The sequence below is a fragment of the Giardia intestinalis genome, chromosome 5 (genome assembly GCF_000002435.2).
Source record: "Giardia intestinalis strain WB C6 chromosome 5, whole genome shotgun sequence".
Taxonomy (NCBI): Eukaryota; Fornicata; order Diplomonadida; family Hexamitidae; genus Giardia; species Giardia duodenalis.
This window is the reverse complement of record NC_051860.1, coordinates 441,711-458,284: the sequence shown is the minus strand read 5'-3', so window position 1 is coordinate 458,284 and position 16,574 is coordinate 441,711. Positions and strand designations below refer to the sequence as shown.

At 49.9% G+C, this 16,574-nt stretch overlaps 10 protein-coding genes and 1 pseudogene across 10 annotated transcripts; 6 read left to right on the top strand and 5 right to left on the bottom strand.

The window, feature by feature from the left end:
• Positions 1–465: 465 nt before the first annotated feature.
• Positions 466–1,350, top strand: GL50803_0015251 (uncharacterized protein; the record flags this gene model as incomplete). The annotated part of the gene is made up of 1 exon (XM_001705805.1): positions 466–1,350. The coding sequence occupies one exon, from the start codon at positions 466–468 to the stop codon at positions 1,348–1,350; it is 885 nt and encodes a 294-aa protein (XP_001705857.1).
• Positions 1,351–1,459: 109 nt separating this feature from the next.
• Positions 1,460–2,077, bottom strand: GL50803_0029252 (uncharacterized protein; the record flags this gene model as incomplete). Its single annotated transcript, XM_001705806.1, has 1 exon — positions 1,460–2,077. The coding sequence occupies one exon, from the start codon at positions 2,075–2,077 to the stop codon at positions 1,460–1,462; it is 618 nt and encodes a 205-aa protein (XP_001705858.1).
• A 683-nt stretch (positions 2,078–2,760) lies between these two features.
• Positions 2,761–4,137, top strand: GL50803_0010605 (Ankyrin repeat protein 2; the record flags this gene model as incomplete). The annotated part of the gene is made up of 1 exon (XM_001705807.1): positions 2,761–4,137. The coding sequence occupies one exon, from the start codon at positions 2,761–2,763 to the stop codon at positions 4,135–4,137; it is 1,377 nt and encodes a 458-aa protein (XP_001705859.1).
• Positions 4,138–4,176: 39 nt separating this feature from the next.
• Positions 4,177–4,959, top strand: GL50803_0010606 (CCR4-NOT transcription complex, subunit 7; the record flags this gene model as incomplete). Its single annotated transcript, XM_001705808.1, has 1 exon — positions 4,177–4,959. One exon carries the CDS (start codon positions 4,177–4,179, stop codon positions 4,957–4,959), a length of 783 nt encoding a protein of 260 aa, XP_001705860.1.
• A 153-nt stretch (positions 4,960–5,112) lies between these two features.
• GL50803_0010608 (uncharacterized protein) lies at positions 5,113–7,902 on the bottom strand (the record flags this gene model as incomplete). The annotated part of the gene is made up of 1 exon (XM_001705809.1): positions 5,113–7,902. One exon carries the CDS (start codon positions 7,900–7,902, stop codon positions 5,113–5,115), a length of 2,790 nt encoding a protein of 929 aa, XP_001705861.1.
• Positions 7,903–8,093: 191 nt separating this feature from the next.
• Positions 8,094–9,365, top strand: GL50803_0010609 (Kinase, STE STE20; the record flags this gene model as incomplete). The annotated part of the gene is made up of 1 exon (XM_001705810.1): positions 8,094–9,365. One exon carries the CDS (start codon positions 8,094–8,096, stop codon positions 9,363–9,365), a length of 1,272 nt encoding a protein of 423 aa, XP_001705862.1.
• A 139-nt stretch (positions 9,366–9,504) lies between these two features.
• GL50803_00101824 (uncharacterized protein) lies at positions 9,505–12,096 on the bottom strand (the record flags this gene model as incomplete). The annotated part of the gene is made up of 1 exon (XM_001705811.1): positions 9,505–12,096. One exon carries the CDS (start codon positions 12,094–12,096, stop codon positions 9,505–9,507), a length of 2,592 nt encoding a protein of 863 aa, XP_001705863.1.
• A 58-nt stretch (positions 12,097–12,154) lies between these two features.
• Positions 12,155–12,655, top strand: GL50803_0015252 (Ubiquitin-conjugating enzyme E2; the record flags this gene model as incomplete). Its single annotated transcript, XM_001705812.2, has 1 exon — positions 12,155–12,655. One exon carries the CDS (start codon positions 12,155–12,157, stop codon positions 12,653–12,655), a length of 501 nt encoding a protein of 166 aa, XP_001705864.2.
• Positions 12,656–12,734: 79 nt separating this feature from the next.
• On the bottom strand, positions 12,735–13,661 carry GL50803_0010612 (putative Phosphotyrosyl phosphatase activator protein; the record flags this gene model as incomplete). Its single annotated transcript, XM_001705814.1, has 1 exon — positions 12,735–13,661. The coding sequence occupies one exon, from the start codon at positions 13,659–13,661 to the stop codon at positions 12,735–12,737; it is 927 nt and encodes a 308-aa protein (XP_001705866.1).
• A 119-nt stretch (positions 13,662–13,780) lies between these two features.
• Positions 13,781–14,875, top strand: GL50803_0029256 (Axonemal dynein heavy chain, partial; annotated as a pseudogene).
• Positions 14,876–14,893: 18 nt separating this feature from the next.
• Positions 14,894–16,378, bottom strand: GL50803_0023767 (Las1-like protein; the record flags this gene model as incomplete). Its single annotated transcript, XM_001705818.1, has 1 exon — positions 14,894–16,378. One exon carries the CDS (start codon positions 16,376–16,378, stop codon positions 14,894–14,896), a length of 1,485 nt encoding a protein of 494 aa, XP_001705870.1.
• Between the last annotated feature and the right edge of the window lie 196 nt (positions 16,379–16,574).

The following is a 16,574-nucleotide window of genomic DNA, read 5'->3' as shown; positions in this document are numbered from 1 at the left end:
CACGAGATTTGGAGATGGGCGGGCTCACGGGGGTCGATGAGAGAAGTAGCCTGCAACGGGCCAGCCCGCCCCCATTCACAGAAGGGCAAAGCTCGCACCAGAGGAGCGGTGTGGGCACAAGAAGCCCCGTCATGCGCGGGTCACGACGTCGGCTCCGGGTCGGCCAGGGCCAGACTTCGCGCGGCCTGCCTTTGCGCCCCGCCCCGGTCCAGGGCATGCGCGGGCGCCCCTGTTTGCGCACCGCTAAGGGAGGGTATGTATGTTTGCAGATCGAAAACGCTGCCTAGCGTTGTTCAATTGCGATGGCTTCTCAATCGCGTTCAGTAAATCGTACGTGGATTCATTTACGCCGCTATAATTTGTTTAGTTATGTCTAATGATCTCTGACGACGATGCATCTTTTTGTACAGCTCAGGTGTAAATCTTGTTTGTCGGTAAGGTGAGAAAAATCATTTGCTTTTAAAAATGTACCCATACTATCCTCCCCCTTATCCGTACTATAGCCCGCATCATCTGCGCTCTATGTATCCTCCGCCATACGTGGAGGACGATGGAGAATATGATGAGCAAATGGTCGGATATTCAGCGCCTTCTGTTGGCCATTATATCGCAGGAAACCAAGTGCCGCCATCAAATGCTATCATAAGGGTTGGGTCTGCACGTGGCCAGCGCAGCCACCAAGCCAGACACTTTGGTCCCCGCACGATGCAGTCGCAAACTTTAGATCAAACAATAGTCTCCAATATCCTCGACCGTCTGGAAAGCATTGAATCTAAGTTACCAGCGCACAAGGACACTGCGGATCCTTCTTCAGAACATGCACTGGCGCAACTTAAGCTTCGTGAAGATCGCTTAAAAGAGGCTGAGGCAGAGTTGGCAAAGCGATCAGTTCAACTGGATGAAAAGGCCTCTGCGCTTCAAAAGCTTAGCCACGAACTTGCAAAACAAGCAAGCATGATCGACACTCTTACCAAGACTGGAGCTGCTTCTTCCAGCGGGTCTGACAATGACCCTGCACTCAAGGCAGAGATGGAGAAAATCATCAAATCGCAGGAGGGCGTTATCAAAGAGTGGCAGACGATTTGGGGTGTGATTAATGATGTGTTCTTTAAGTTCTACAACATCTGCGCAATGACCCTACCGGGAATACCCGAGCACAGTTTCAACCCTGGAGACCCCATGGCCATTGTGGTTGCCATGCAGCACCTCATCACTGGCTTCGCATCGTCTGTTCTTCCAAAGGAGGAACTCGATGCCCTAAATGCTCAGAGAGGAGACAGTGCCGCGCTAAGCCAGGAGGTTAACCAGGAGGCCGAAGGCGACGATGACGACCCCGACAACCTCGACTAGTATGGTGCCCAACTGACAAATGCGTAACTGTGAATTTGCACACAAGCTCCTTTACTTTTGATCCGTCGCTTAGTCTTTTCATGTGCTGGGTGGGTGGCCGCAAACCAAACTACAGAAGCCATCCCAGCATATCAATCACAAGGAAAATCGCAAGGAGTTGGGACATCCTATCAGCACGTCTAATGCTCATAGCTAAATTACCAATATTACTCTGATACGGGCTAAGGAGATAATATTGGCTTGGAACGTCGCAGGACGGGTCACACACTATCTTTAGGCTCTCGTGCTCTGCACTGGAAACCCAGTCTGCAAAGGAGCTTGCAGTGGGCCAGTTTGCGTAAACGCTGGGCTCAGAACGCGACGCCATGACCTCTACCTGTCGCCCACCAAAATTCCACGCTTTCAGTAGGCCCTTTTGCTTGTATTGACGAGTAAGACTGGGCTTAAAGACGACAAAGCTGCTTTCGTGAGTTGGAAGAGAGGTGATTCTATAGGCCTCCTGGCTGGCGTTCTTGAGTGCCAGGCTTTTGTCAACCGCAGCAATAAGTAGTAAGAGCAGCACTATGCAGCGTACAAGACGCATCCTTCTGGTAAGCCATCTAGTTCCCCTCCTCAGCTTATCTCTAAGTGTCATTGATTTTAATTTTGGGAACTTAATGTGGTAGTGGATGAGCCACTCCTGACCATTGTACCAGCAGCTGAATGAGCCCCATCTGATGTAACACATAGTTTTAGTCAGTATAAATTTCCATTTCAATGACCAAGCGATGCCCTGTTCTCTCCACTAATTGAAGCATGTGATCTGGACATTCTAGTTGCCCCCAAGATCTACGTAATCATGAACCAACTGATCAATTATTTTCCAGAAAATACATTAAGGCTTATAATGGCGTCCTGAAGCATACGTGATTGGAGTTATATTTTGGCAACTCTATCTACTTCAAAGAAAGACTAGTGCTGCATACACGCATAGAGGAGTTAAGGAGCAAGGTAGCCAAAGTAGGGCTATATAGACAGTGAGATGCTGGTCCCGACAGTTCATCTCCCATGAGCGTGCTCTCTGGCCCAAAAGGCACAATATACAAGGCTTACAGTTCCTGTAAGCTCGATTGCTTTTTAATTAATAGTTTATCAATCGGTCGTAGTGTGGCCGTTTTTGCGATTATTGCCTGTATATCTTTTTGAAGTAGAGGTGATATTTTATAAGCCTATACGGGTTCCTCGGTCATCTTTATCCTTGCCCACGTCACTGTGCTATGCAACAGAAGTCCCGAGCACTCTGTTACAATTCAGCATTGTCTACTCCTAGGTCAGATCTTAAGGTCCAGAGGCTTTTCTTTTTTTACTTTTGTAAGGCATACGCCCTCTTACTCAGAGTAGACGTGACCACCCACAGCTTTCGACACCTTTATGCCACCAGCCAAAGGATCCACTTTTTTGGTACAGGCTGTGCGAGGCGGATGTCTAGGACTGTTACAGGATTTGACTGAGGACGAAGTGGGCCAGAGGGATGAGTACGGCTTTACTGCGCTGATGTATAATGCACTACTGTATGAAGAAATACTTGACCCCATACTGCTCAACGAGGCTGGTATTAGATCTGGTGAGGGAAAGTTTGCGCTCCTCTACGCATTGGAGAAGCGGCACTTCGGTATAGCAGAAGCACTCGTACCCACGGAAGGGCTACTCGCTGATTCGCATGGCTATCCTTCGATTATCTACGCCATCAGGCATGGCTGTGAAAAACTAGCTGTAAAGCTCTGGCATGCGCTCGTGTCCAGTGGTACACATCCATATGACATTGTTACTGACGATGCCAAAACGCTTTGCATGTGGCTAGCGGAATACGGTATGCCAACTCTACTCCGAGAGTACCTTAAAGCGGACGGGGTGCTCTATGCCACATACTGTGACCTACACGGGAGAACAGCGCTCATGTATGCTGCCCGAGCAGGTCACAAAGACTGCGTGAGAGGGCTTCGGTTTTTCTGTCCGCTTGCCCGTGACTGTGATGGCATGAACGCTCTGATGCACGCTGCGCAGCGAGGCAACGCAGACTGTGTGGAGGCATTGCTAACCGGCTACGCATCTACGCTGGATATAGGTGAGACTTGCATAGAAGGGCATAATACTAATGTCAACTTATTTCTAGGCATGCAGGACAACACAGGCAGGACGGCCCTCCATTATGCCATCTTTGCGGCCTCCTCTCCGTGCATACGCCTTCTCATCCATGAACGCGGCATTGTGGACGTCTATGGATACTCTGGGGGCCTCTATTTATTTAGAAATTCCATTTTACAGATATATCTCAGATTGATGATGGTTTCAAAAAAGTGCGATGATGTGCACATAGCCTCCATTGTCTCTGTAGAGGATGTGATACGCGAAGTGCGAGAGCACCTATTACACAAGTCCCGTGAGTTCCAGAGAATATTGTACACACTTGTAGACATTTTGTTTGCTGCGTTGATGGGAGACGACGAACTTTTCGGAGAACATGAAGAAAAAGAGCGCACTAGCCACAAATTTCGAGCTAAGCGCGAGACCTCGATCCAAAAGACAGGAAGGTGTACTGTGCGGAATCTCGAGTCTATCTTTGATCGTGTACCTATGGACCCCTCTGTCTTATGCTGCATCTGTAACGTGCGCTTATCGTCGTATGTGTTCTATCCATGCAGACATGTGTGTGCATGTTCCGTCTGCTTTTCCACCATTGAGGATTCCTGCCCTCTCTGCTTCAAGACCACTTATCACGCTGACAGACTGCAATTAGAGGGGGAGTAGATTGCTGCCAACAGGGGTGTGGTGTACTCTTTGTAAAAAATGAGCGGAGACACTAGTGAGATATTTGATGTCTACGCCAGTGATCTCACTCAGGCAATGCAGGAGATATCTTCTTTGCTTGCAGACTACCCCATAGTAGCCATTGACACGGAGTTTCCCGGGTACTTTGAGAACACTGTGCAGCTCTCCCTTCTTACTCAGCGTCAGATTCTTTCAAAGCATGCCTCTGCGTATGCTGCATATAAGATAAACGTAGACTCTCTCCAGCTTATACAGTTGGGCATTTCCCTCTCCAACAGTGCTGGCGAAACCCCAAAGCCCCACTCAACGTGGCAGTTCAATATGTTATTTGACGAAACAACACCGCTTTCAACCTCCAACTCCATGAATCTCCTTCGTGAGCATGGCATAGACTTTCCCCGCCTTAGTAGAGACGGGATCCACCCCGTTGCTTTTTCGTATGAAATTCAGATAAGCGGTCTGATTTATAATCGTAGCCTAACATATGTGTGCTTCCACGGCTCTTCTGACTTTGGGTATTTGACCAAAGCCGTCACATGCAACGATCTTCCCTACTCCAAGAAGGACTTTGATGAGTTGTTGCGCATACTTTTCCCGGGCAAGCTATACGATCTTAAGCACTGTGGCTCATGGTCAGGATCATTGGAGAGTCTGGCTGGGTCCTATGGGGTTCGATGGCAGGGGTTTCAACACCAGGCTGGTAGCGATGCGCTAGTAACTCTGAGGACCTTCCACTTACTGAAGGATAATGTAGACTTTCTAACCCCGGCAAACGATCATGTGATATATGGGTTTCACTAACTCAGGCTGATATATCAATCGACCTGCCGACAGTTTGCTCAACTCAAACTTGGTGACGCCAAGCGCTGGTGTACGGGATTACCCGTGCTCGAGAGGTGTGTATAGTAAACAATTATTTACATTCTTACAATCTCACCCTTGCGGTTGCGTGTTCTATGATGTACGCCTTCCCCAAATATCGTCTACAAGCTTCTCCAGACTGTGACACCCTAGCTGTCTGCGCAGACTGCCTCGCCTGTCTTTTGGCCACTCCTTCAACATGTACGCGATGCTATTGAAGACAAACTCCATCTCATTGGGATTAGTTACAAACAGGCAGTTCCATAGGTTGAGGGTAGCAGCTGCCGCTTCAGCAGAGACAGCATCAGGCGTTTCAGCAGTCATCAGGGCGAGAAGTGTACTTGCCTCTGTAGCAATGTCGCAGATAGGGCCTGTTGCGGCCTTTCTGAGAACCGTCCAGTCCTGTCCAGGCCCCACTTGACTGTGAGCTGAATCTCCAAAGTGAATATACTTTAGACGATCCATGTATGCCTGTGCATGCTTTACAGCGAAGAATACATTAAAGGTAGTTTCTTCAGTGCTTAGGGTGTCGCTGCAACAATCTGCCTTGCGAAGAAGCGCACATGTAAACAAAGAAAGTGAGACTATGCGGGAGTTCCTTACAAAAAGAATAAGGCACCGGAGGGCACGCACCTCCAGTGGTGTCAGCACAGGCATCCTTCTACGTGTGCAAAGACGGAACTTATTTCTCAGAAGCACAATGTCCGTCTGACCAGAAAGAAAGGGAACGAGGGCAAGATCCAGCTGGCTAATCTCGTAGAGCGCGCCCAGTACAACCTCCATAATAGGCTCTAATATAAAGGCTGGGCTAAACGTGACGAGGCTGCGCAGAAACTCAGAGAGCTCAATGAAGTACGGGAAGAATGAATTGAGAAGCACCTTCGCATACTCTCCAAGAGCACTGTTTGAGGACGACCGTGGATTGTAGAAGTTAACCTGAGTGAAGTCTATTAAGATCCCGTAATCTACGCAGATAGTTGAGATAAGCTCGGAGGCGGCGAAAAAGACCTTCATGTGAGAAGACACAGGGGCAAGGTTGAGCGTCACAGCAGTGTTTGCCCTGAAGTCTCCGTCTGCATGAAAGTGGATGCTCTTTCCCAAGTCAATTGCTGCTCGACGAGAACTCTTGGTGTCGAAGATATGAGAGTGTTTCATGTGGACATTGTTTGTGAAATGCACATCGGTACTTTTAAGCTCGCTGGCTCCGAGTAAGCTCTCTCGAAGACTCTCACCAAGACTTCCGGTCATGCTGCTCGCCCGCAGGCTCGTCATCAGGCTGCTACTCTCGTCCTTGGCATCATCATCTGCCGAGCTTTCGTTCATAGCTGCAGTTAGCACGGACATAACGTACTGCGAAGAAAGAACACGCTCTTTCTCAGCGGCTGACGGTTCTGTGATAACAGGGAGGAGATCGATTGCTGAAGACAAGGTCTGCCGAAGTGCTTTAACGACCTGTCCTATCAGCGCTGTGTTAGAATAGAACGCTTGCCTAAACTGCCTATTAGTACAAAACCCTGAGAGTATGGTTAGAAGAAGATGGACTATGGTGACGTCAGCGCCATAGACAGGGTCATCCAAGAGGCGGGAAAGGATCGCAAAGATAGATACTCCTTCCGCATCCGAAGTAGAGGTGAGGGAGTTTAAACAATTCATCCTATATGTCGAGTTACGGGATATTAGTGCAAAGCAAATTAATAGGCGCTTCGTCATCTCAGGAGACAGCAGCTCAGTGTTAAGCAGCAGGCGAGCCAAAATGCAAAAGAAGTCCAACCTCAAGAGCGCGCCGAGGTCCGCGTTTTCTAAAAACACTTGGTTGCGCACAGACATAATGTCTGAAGACAACGGGGTCATGCACAGAATAACTACCTCCAGCAGTAGATACAAACACTCGTGCGAAGGCGCGATGGTTGCACTGTCTTGCGCTGCAAAGATTGAAGCTATTGTGCACAACACGCGAGCCTCGTCCATACACTCTCTGATACTTGGGAAGCGGAGGACAGCAATGATCGCCCGCGTAACTTGCACAAAGCTTTCTTCATGGGCGCCAGAGACACCGCTCAGATTGTCTGGAACAAAGGGCTGGCTGCACCAGAGACTGTTGTGAAGTTTTCTCACAAGGTAGATGAGGATGGCGAGTGCAGTCTTGTGGTTGAAGTGCAGCACTGGAGAGTCCTCTTGATCGAGCTCCACCTGAGGCTTCTGTTTGCGCTGGTGGGCTTCGTTGACCAGCTGCACCGTTGGGTGTGGGCGCACAGGGAGGACTCGTCCAGTGGGATCTGTTGTTTCAAAGAGACAGACGCCGCCACTTACATTGTTGAAGAGAACTTCAATGAGAACTGCAGAGGCATCCAGCTGCCAGTCATAGTCAAGGCTGTGTGTACAGTCTACTAATGCTGATAGCAGAGCTGAATCCATACACATCTGCGTGAAGTATGTTCTGTCGCTTGCGCTGGGGGACCGCAGAAGAGTCACCAGGGTCTGAATAGCATAAAACTGTCCGAATGGTTGCCCGTTAGTTATCAGATAGACCAGTGCGTTAATCACGTTTTCAGACTTAAAGTGTGCGTGCTTCTTGGTATCCTGCGCAAATGCGTAAAGCGCAACCGCGGAGAAGTTGGCAGCGAGAACAAAGCGGATTGAGTCCTGATCGCTACATGCAGTGTCCAGTACGCGCTCCTTATGACTAAGCCCAGCAATCCCAAGCAGGTCCTGAACCGAGGAAAACACCAGCTCTGGTGTGTCGCGAAGAATAGGAGTCTTCATAATGCTAACTAGCCGCGCGACGCTGTCACGTGATAGGTCCGTGGGATTCTTCGCCGGCGTGATCCCGCAGAATTCAAGCGCGTGTACCAGCTCCTCCTCAGACACTAGCTCCAGACACATGCAATTTTATGTGTTTACTGTAAGCCAGTTATAATTAAAACTTCACTTTAGTGCGCAAATTAGACTAAAGTCATCAGTTCCATATTCTGTTGTCCACGTTTCAGTTTTCGGCGCTCTTCCGTATTCTATTTACTGTGACGTATCACAAACCTTAAAACGCCTGAAAACCTAATCGTTTAAATTTTCTGCCTATGAGATTTCAGGGTGTCGCAAGCTGCTACCAGCTGCTCTCTGTGATAGGCGTAGGAGCGGCCGGGACCGTGTTCAAAGGCCAATACACCGACCCAGTAACCAAACAGACGTCTCTCTGCGCCCTTAAAGCAATCAATCTGGACCGGACGACCGTTCGGCTCGAAACCCTTCAGACCGAGTGCAAGCTGCTGGCCCAGTCAAACCACGAGAACATTGTCGGATATTACTGCAGCTTTGTCCACCAACAGTACCTTTGGTTGGTAACTCCAATCCTCGAGGTCAACATCCAAGACTTGCTTCTTAAGTTGGCTCCAAACGGCTTCGACGAGGGGGTAATTTCATGCATCATGTACGATATCCTTCAAGCACTTAGCTACATGGAACAGAATAGACAGGTCCATCGCGATATTAAGACCGCTAACATACTACTGAACTCGTCTGGAACAGCCAAGCTTGCTGACTTTGGCGTTTCTGCGTTTTTGTGCGACGACTCTGTGGAGCGAAAAATGCGGAACACACTGGTAGGGTCTCCCCTCTACATGGCCCCCGAGGTCATCTCCATGCAGGGCCATGATTGCAAGGCAGACATATGGTCGTTCGGGGTATGCCTCATAGAACTGGCACAGGGGGTTCCTCCCAACAGCAATCTGCCTCCCATGGAGGTCATCGTGAACATTTATCAGAAAGATCCGCCTAAGCTTCCTGCGAATAAGACATTTACAAAGCAATTTAGGGAGGTAGTGGATATGTGTATGGTCAAGAACCCGAGGGAGAGGGCGTCGGCGACAAAGCTGCTAGAGACGAAATTCTTCTCAAAGCATGGCAAAAAGACCACAATAGACAATATGCTTATAGAATACAAGAAGCTAATGGGTGCACCAGTTAACGGTAACAATGATGAGCGTGTCAGCATAGGGAATCAGATCTTGCGCATGCCAGTAGTTATATCAGCGACGATACCAGCTAACTCTAACCTGGAGTCGTGGGACTTTAACGACACGAAGACAGAGGCACAGATCAATGAAGCAAAGGCACTGGCTAGTGTTCCTTCCGACCAGAAGGCGCCGATATCCAAGACAGCAACTGCAATAGACGTGGAGGGGGATGTCTCCGATGTGGGGACTGTGGCCATGACTGCTCTCACAGAGCTCATTAAGGGCTATCGTACTCTTCAGGCAGAGAACGCTAAGCTCAAAGAGACAAACGAAAAGCTCATACGACGAATAAGGATGTTCAGCGACCAGAAGAGGGAGTCTGAGGGCAATAATTGATGATACTTGATACTTATTTAGAGTACGGCTATCGTGAGTAAATAGCTGGACGGTAGTAGCTCTCACTATTTCAACTGTATGCTACCATGGGGCCATTCAATGTTGAATAGCTCGGTCAGGTCATCGTTCCAAGGATAAATCAATAATCAGAGTCGCTAGAGTCATCGCTGCTACTTCTTCTTTGAAAGACATCCCTTGCACGTTCAAGAAGCCACTGTTTATCAGGAACATATCTCTTCTTCCCATCACTGTCTTTCCTGCTCAGCTCGCCGTCGTCACTGCTGTAGCTAGAGCTATCACTGCTAGTCTGATGTCCAAAGTTGACTGTGAGACGACCCTGAGACTTCACATTGGTCTTTCCTGTTAAGTGCGTGGCTGCCGGTTTTGGCCTCTCCAAGCTGGTGTGGAGGTCCACAGAAAATCCAGAAGAGCGTGACGATCCGTCATCATAAGATGAAGTAGAATCAGAAGAGTGCTGGGCAGTATGAGCTGGTCTATTGTGTATTACAGGCCGATCGTAAGTATCGTTATATTTGTGACCTAGCTCTGCTTCACCGCAACCATACTTGAATAGCACTGCAGCGGTTTCCACATCGTTTCCAAGGGGCGCGTAGTTCTCAAGGTCGCTGGCTTGCTCTGTCTGCAGCTGCATCTTAAGTACAGAAGTGCCCTCGTTGCCAATAACAGGCCTGGTTGCACTTAGACGGAGAATTGAAAGAGAATCTTCATTGTTTGACACTGGCCCAAAGCGTGAAATGTTCCGAATGTGTTGGTCTATGTCGGCTGCTTCGCTTATGACCGAGAGAATGCTATCATCATTAGCAGTATTTAAATGATAGTTGCTATGACTCCCTACGTTGGAAGTAGATTGGTACGTAGCGGTTAAATCCTGGTCTGATAAGCCTATGGTATCATGTTGGAGGTTACAAATCTGGCCTGTTTCGGTGAAAACAGACATGCCAGAAATGACTGTCTGGTCCACGAGAGGTGTGGTTATGCGTGAATAGATCTGCCCCACTACTTTGCAAAGGGTCCATCCCTGCAGAGTCTTTGCTGTGAAGAGACTTACTAATGAGAGGATAGCCACATCACTGTAACACAAGGAGCCCTTTATGTCGTAGCCCCGCAAAATAAACTCAATGTAGGGGACAATCTTATAGGGATTAAAGTGTAGTGTCACAGTATCCCCAACCCACATCGCATGCCCGTCTGTAGCAGGAACCGGCTGAAGCGCCTGCTGCACCGGATATGATCCAAAGATCAGTTCTAGCGTCACTGTGGACACTTCATTGGGGAGATACCTACACTCCATGTTAGAGACGAGAATGGGAATGCACCCTTCTGGCGCTACAGGCTTTGGATACTTACTTAAGTGTTGACTCTGCAGTGGAGGCATCGCAGAAAGAGTGCTGGATCGTGGTGATCCCGGCACGAATGCTCCTCCATTTAGTGATGTTCCCCTATGGGAGTGCTGAGCGCCTTTTCCAGTGGACACCCTCATATAGTAGTTACCTTCTTTTCCACTGCGTATCAGTGCATCCTCTTCTGATGAAAGCTCATCGCAATACTGACGTCTTAGGAAGTCGGTGTCTTCGTGTGTATACGTTGAGGCATTAGTTACCAGTTTCTGCTCTTTGAGTGTGCCAGTCAAAATTATAGAAGAGCGAGATATAAGTGCCACGAGCTCTGTCTTTTGCTTGTACCGACGAATGAACTCATCGGCCTTGCCTGAGTTACAAAATATATAGCCAATGAAACTAAGTGCAGCGGGATAATAGCTTATCTCGCTGAAGTCGCTTTCTGTCAAAAACCGGTAATGCTTGATTGCATCTCGCTGCAATGTTCCCACTAATGGAAGTCCATGCTCTGTCATCTTCTCGGAATCATAAAGAAGCTCTGCGGTGTTGGGAAGCCCGAGGTATGAGGTGTGCGTTATTGCTTTGCCAGAAGATATTACAACATTATCATAGATTGGCTTCAAGAGATTCGGCAGATCGCACTTTGCAGAAAATGGGACTGTCGGCATGGTGACACCTTGTTCCGTGATCTCCTTCCTGTTGTCTTCAAAACCCTGAGTCAGTATTCTGCCCATGACATTTATCTGCATTCCCGCAGACTCAATGAACGGCAGCTTGACAGCTGCCATCAGCGGAAAGCAAACTAGGTGTATGTGTCCCATTCCAGTGTCAGGAACGTTAGTCTCGTGATATAGACCCTTTGTGAGTAGGAGCGACAGTTGCTTATTAGTGAGGTCACAGACATGGTAGCTGGACGCCGATCCGTCAAGGGCGATATAAATGCGAAGGATTGACTGCACCTCTACCTCTTCATTGTATCGTTTGATCTCGCGAGAAAAGCGCTCCAGGTGCTCGGCTGAGCGAAAAGCAAACACGATATGACGCACTATGACCACGAGGCACGAAATAAGCATGCACTCCGATTCGTCGTCAGTTGCGTCTGAACTACGTTCTTCAGAGTCTCGATACTTTCCTCCTCTAGCATTAGGAGGACCTCTGGAGCCTGCTCCCCTCTGGGGTTGGTGCAGAACCCTTTTATGTTTCGGTCCAGACGGTGCCGATAAGGCTGTATCAAGGCTTGCTAGCTCTCTTGCATATGCCTCTATAGAGTCCAGATTGATCTTTGCAGTCTTGGCGATGTCCTTGTAAGCACGCGAGAGATGCTTGGAGTACTGTGGGTTGTGCGTGGAAGGCGTGGACGCGTCCTCCTGCATCGCCAGAAGCTGCCTCAGCCGTATGCAATTGGCTTTTAAAACACGAAATTCAGTTAAAATGGCAAATCATAAACGGATCCACGCAACTAAAAACTGCTGGAATAGTAAAATGGCACAGAAACGCATTCAGAAGGAACTCAAGGAATTCCAGAAGGATCCTCCCATGAACTGCTCCGGAGGGCCTGTGGGGGACGATATATCTGTATGGAGGGCATGCATCTTAGGGCCTAAGGATTCTCCCTATGAGTCTGGTATTTTCTATTTGAATATATGCTTCCCCTCGGATTACCCGTTTAAGCCACCCAAAGTGACCTTTGAGACGAAGATCTTCCACCCGAACATTTCCGAGGACGGCGTCATCTGCCTGGACATTCTCAAGAAAGAGTGGTCCCCAGTGCTCACCATCGCCAAGATACTTCTTTCCATTTGCAGCCTTCTCGATGACCCCAATCCAGACGACCCTCTCAACTCTGCGGCTGCAAGGCTGTTGAAGACAGACAAGGAGAATTACATAAGGACCGTCAAGAAGTATACGCTTGACTACGCCAGCAAAAAGTAAACCCAGGACAAGCATGTGTCGACTGACTGTTGCGTTTGGGGTCCCTACGAGCCTTGCCAGGTTTACTAAGGTTTGGGGTTCACTTGAATGGTATAATGTTTCCGAACCAAAAGTGCTGCATTATGGGCCATTTGCAAAGAACCTCGTTCTGGTAATGCTTCATCATGCCTGTGTGTATTCGGCTCCAGGTGGTATCTTGCTGCAGGTGGATTTCAGAGAGAAAAGGAGACGTTATTCGCAGGTCTCCCGTTTTCACGGTCGTTATATTTTGTATCATCATAATGTACAGATTGTCCTTATGCTCGGTGAGCTTTTCTGGGAAGAATATATCTGTTGGCTTTAATCTCCTGTTGATAAGTTGCGAGCTTCCCCAGACAAAGGGGAGCATGTTGTAGTCATCCATTGACCATGCTCCATGAGAGCCTGCCGGCTCAAGTGTGTAGATGTTCTGGATGTCTTGGGCTAGCTGTAGATATGCAGGAAATAGACGCAGGCCAATGTTGATGAAATCGTCGCGCTCAGACAAAATGGAGAGGCGAATAAACGAGAAGGCCCAGCAGACAAAGTTCAGCTCGTGGCCTGTTCCATAGTCGAGACGCTTCTCACTACCAAACATGTCCAAGAAGTAGGCATCTAGTTCTATGGTTGCTTCTTGGTATTGCGCTGGCAGGATCTCCTGGTGCCACGCAGTACAGCTCTCACGAAGCTTCTGAACAAAAGTTCTAAACGACGGGTTACCATAACGGACATCACGAGAAACAGGGGGAGTGTCCTTAAACATCTGGTGTGCCTTCTCAAGGATGGCTAGCAGCTTTTTGCAGTTCTCACTGGGGTCGGGAGCGTTGCCGAATGGAAGGCCTTGAATACTATCGCTAACCAGCGCAATAAACCGTGTGATCAGAACGTAGACGGCGCTGTGTCTGAAATGATCCATGTTGTAGCGCTGGTTAAGTATGCATTTTTCGGGCTTCTTGAACTCCTTAGGTGGCTCCAAGAACTGCTCCATCCCAATCTTCGATGCACACAGTAAATTTATTTTAAACCAAGGGCGTGTTTATAGGAGAATCAACTGATCTTGGTGAGTAGACAGGTTGCTGCATTTGCTCACTTATAAGGAAGTGGTAGATGCGTTACAGTTATATTGATACTTAGGGCGTGCTTTAATCATATGTCAACAACACATACGGATTCCCCTCCCATCTGTCGATCACCCGCGAGAACATTATCGAGCACGTCACAGAAAAGTGGCCAGATAACGACCTGCCCGAAATATACGGGCTAGACAGCAACGCTACCATCTTTCTGGCGCAAAACTCCGGAAAGGAGCTTTCTGACATTATGCTGAAGATGCACAGCCACTCAGAAGGCGGATCTGCCACGCGTTCGCCCAGCTGCTCCACTGGAGGCGAGCTGGCACAGATCAACGCCATCCTTAACGGTCTGCCGGCCCTGTTTGACGAGGAGGCGGTGAACGAGAAGTACCCCACCAACTACTACCAGTCCATGAACACAGTCCTTGTGCAGGAGTGCGCTCGCTATAACAAGCTGCTGCGGATAATGAGGAGCACCCTGGTCAACGCAGAGCGGGTGATCAAGGGGCTCATTATCATGACGAAGGAGACAGAGGGAGTCCTGGACGCGATGCAGCTGAACCAGGTGCCGAGCGTCTGGGAGGCGACCGCGTGGCCATCGGTCATACCCTTGTCGCGGTAGATTGTGGATCTGCAGGAGCGCGTGAGCTTTATCAGAAGCTGGACCATAGAAGGGGTTCCCAAGGTTGTCTGGTTCTCCGGCTTCAGCTATCCGCAGGCATTTCTGACGGGCATTCTACAAAACTACGCCAGGCGTGCTAAGATAGCAATCGACGAGCTGGTCTTCGACTTCCAGGTAACCAGCGAGCCCGTGGAACTGGAGCATGCCATGACAATATCCGGGCTCTTTCTCCAGTGCGCCTCCTGGTCCGAAGCGGGTCTCGCCGATGCTCGTCCAAATGTCCTCTTCGAGGAGATGCCGAACATCGTGCTAATCCCAACCAGAAATACAGACCTTGAAGTCAGCAATCGTTACCCATGCCCAGTCTACCGTACAAGCCTCCGCCGGGGAGTTCTGACGACCACCGGGCACAGTAGCAACTACATATTGGACGTTCTTCTGCCAAGCAACGAGCATGTGAACAAGTGGATACGCCTTGGTGTGGCGCTGTTCCAGCAGAAGGATTAGGGAGCAGTAAATGCAGTCCTATTTCTTAAGGGGAGGCTCGGTGAGCTTCGCCTCCAACGGCGCGTCTCCATCCCTGTGGAGGACGGGGGCATCTGCATCCAGACCCCCATAGTAGTAGCGACGGAGGCGGGAGTCGTCTGTCCACATCGAGCCCAGCAGACTTGTGACGCCTATGGGAATGAGCTCGTTTGCTGGGGAGCGGTGGATGATGACGCTTGCGTCGCTGGATTGGACCCCCAGCAGTATCTGCAGCCCCGTCAGCTTCAGATGATACTTGTGCAGAACGTCCACCAGAAACTGCACTAAGCAGCCGGACGGCGTGTCGCTGATGGACACCTGCGCTGTGCCCGGGACGGTCGACGTAGAGGCCACGGGCTCCGTTAGCGAAATCACGTCATCCAGGGTGAACTCTGCGCTAGTGTCCAGTCGAGTAAACTGCGTGCCCTCCTTTTTGTATGCCTGCTCCAAGGAAAGAAGGAACGGAGGGGCTGCGTTTGCCAGGACAGCCAGCAGGGCCTTCTGGATTGCTTTCAGATGCAGCTGCTCCACGCTCTTGTCTGGCTCCGCCCTGATGTGATCCAGAATGGCGTACAGCCACCTGATGCAAAGGTCGAACTGCTGCGGATTTGTGAGCTTGCCCGACTGGTGCATCACCATGTTGACGATGCAGTAGTGTGATAGCACCGCATCAGAAAACAGTCGTGCAAAGAGCGGGGAGACGATGCTGCTCCGAAAGCTCTCGGCAAGGCCTCCTTCTATGGCCCCGACCAGAAACCGTCTGAACTCCGTGCGATTCCCTGACTCCCCAAAAACGTCGGCCGGGCTGAGCCTGTTCCTGTATATGACGCGGACCACGGCACCAGGAAGGCCCGTCAGGCAATTTGCAGCGATGAGCCTGTCCACAAACTCAGAAGGATGGAGCTGGTTCGGAGACACGAAAAACCCTTGCAGCTCTTGGACGCACCTGCTCACGGTGTTCTCGTGCGTTTCGTTCAGAAGCGGCTCCCAGTAGTTGTGGCGCAGCCAGTGAAGCAGGAGCGCCGCGCTCTGCCGCAGCGCCGGAAGAGGCGGGAGCTGTTGGTGCGTCGCCTCGTGGCGGACATCGATGAGTGCGTATGGAAGGCTGATGCGCCCCGCGAGGGTCTTCATGGAGGTCATATAGTTGCCGACCTGCTGGCGGTCTGTTAGCCCGTTGACGGTCCGGATTAGCGCCACAGAATAGCTAGACTGCAGGGCGTGCTCGTCGGCGGCCTCGTTGTCGGAAAGCCGGGCCGCAACCAGGGCTGCCGTTCCGTCCAATCCCACCTCCACAGCGCCCCTCAGACGAATGACGTTCACCATTGCCAGTCCTTCTTCCTGCTTCCTGACATCGTCGGAGTAAAGCAAGTCGAAGAGCGCCGCCTGGTCGCTGAGACAGAGAGTGCTTATTGATTTCATAAGTTTTTGGCGTGCAGGGTCTAGTTCAACCAGCAGGGGCTCTGCAAGTGGCGCATATCCACGCATGCACGTGCTGGGCTGGTAGGCGAGACGAACAGGACGGCTAATGGCTCGTGACCGTTTACATAGTCGGAAATCCTCAACAATACTTCATGATCGAGACTCCATTCTGCTGAAATAGCTATATCATACGTGGCCTGTTCATTACTCGTCCTTACTGATCAAGGATACACCGTCATTCATCAACATGACGCTGTGTCAT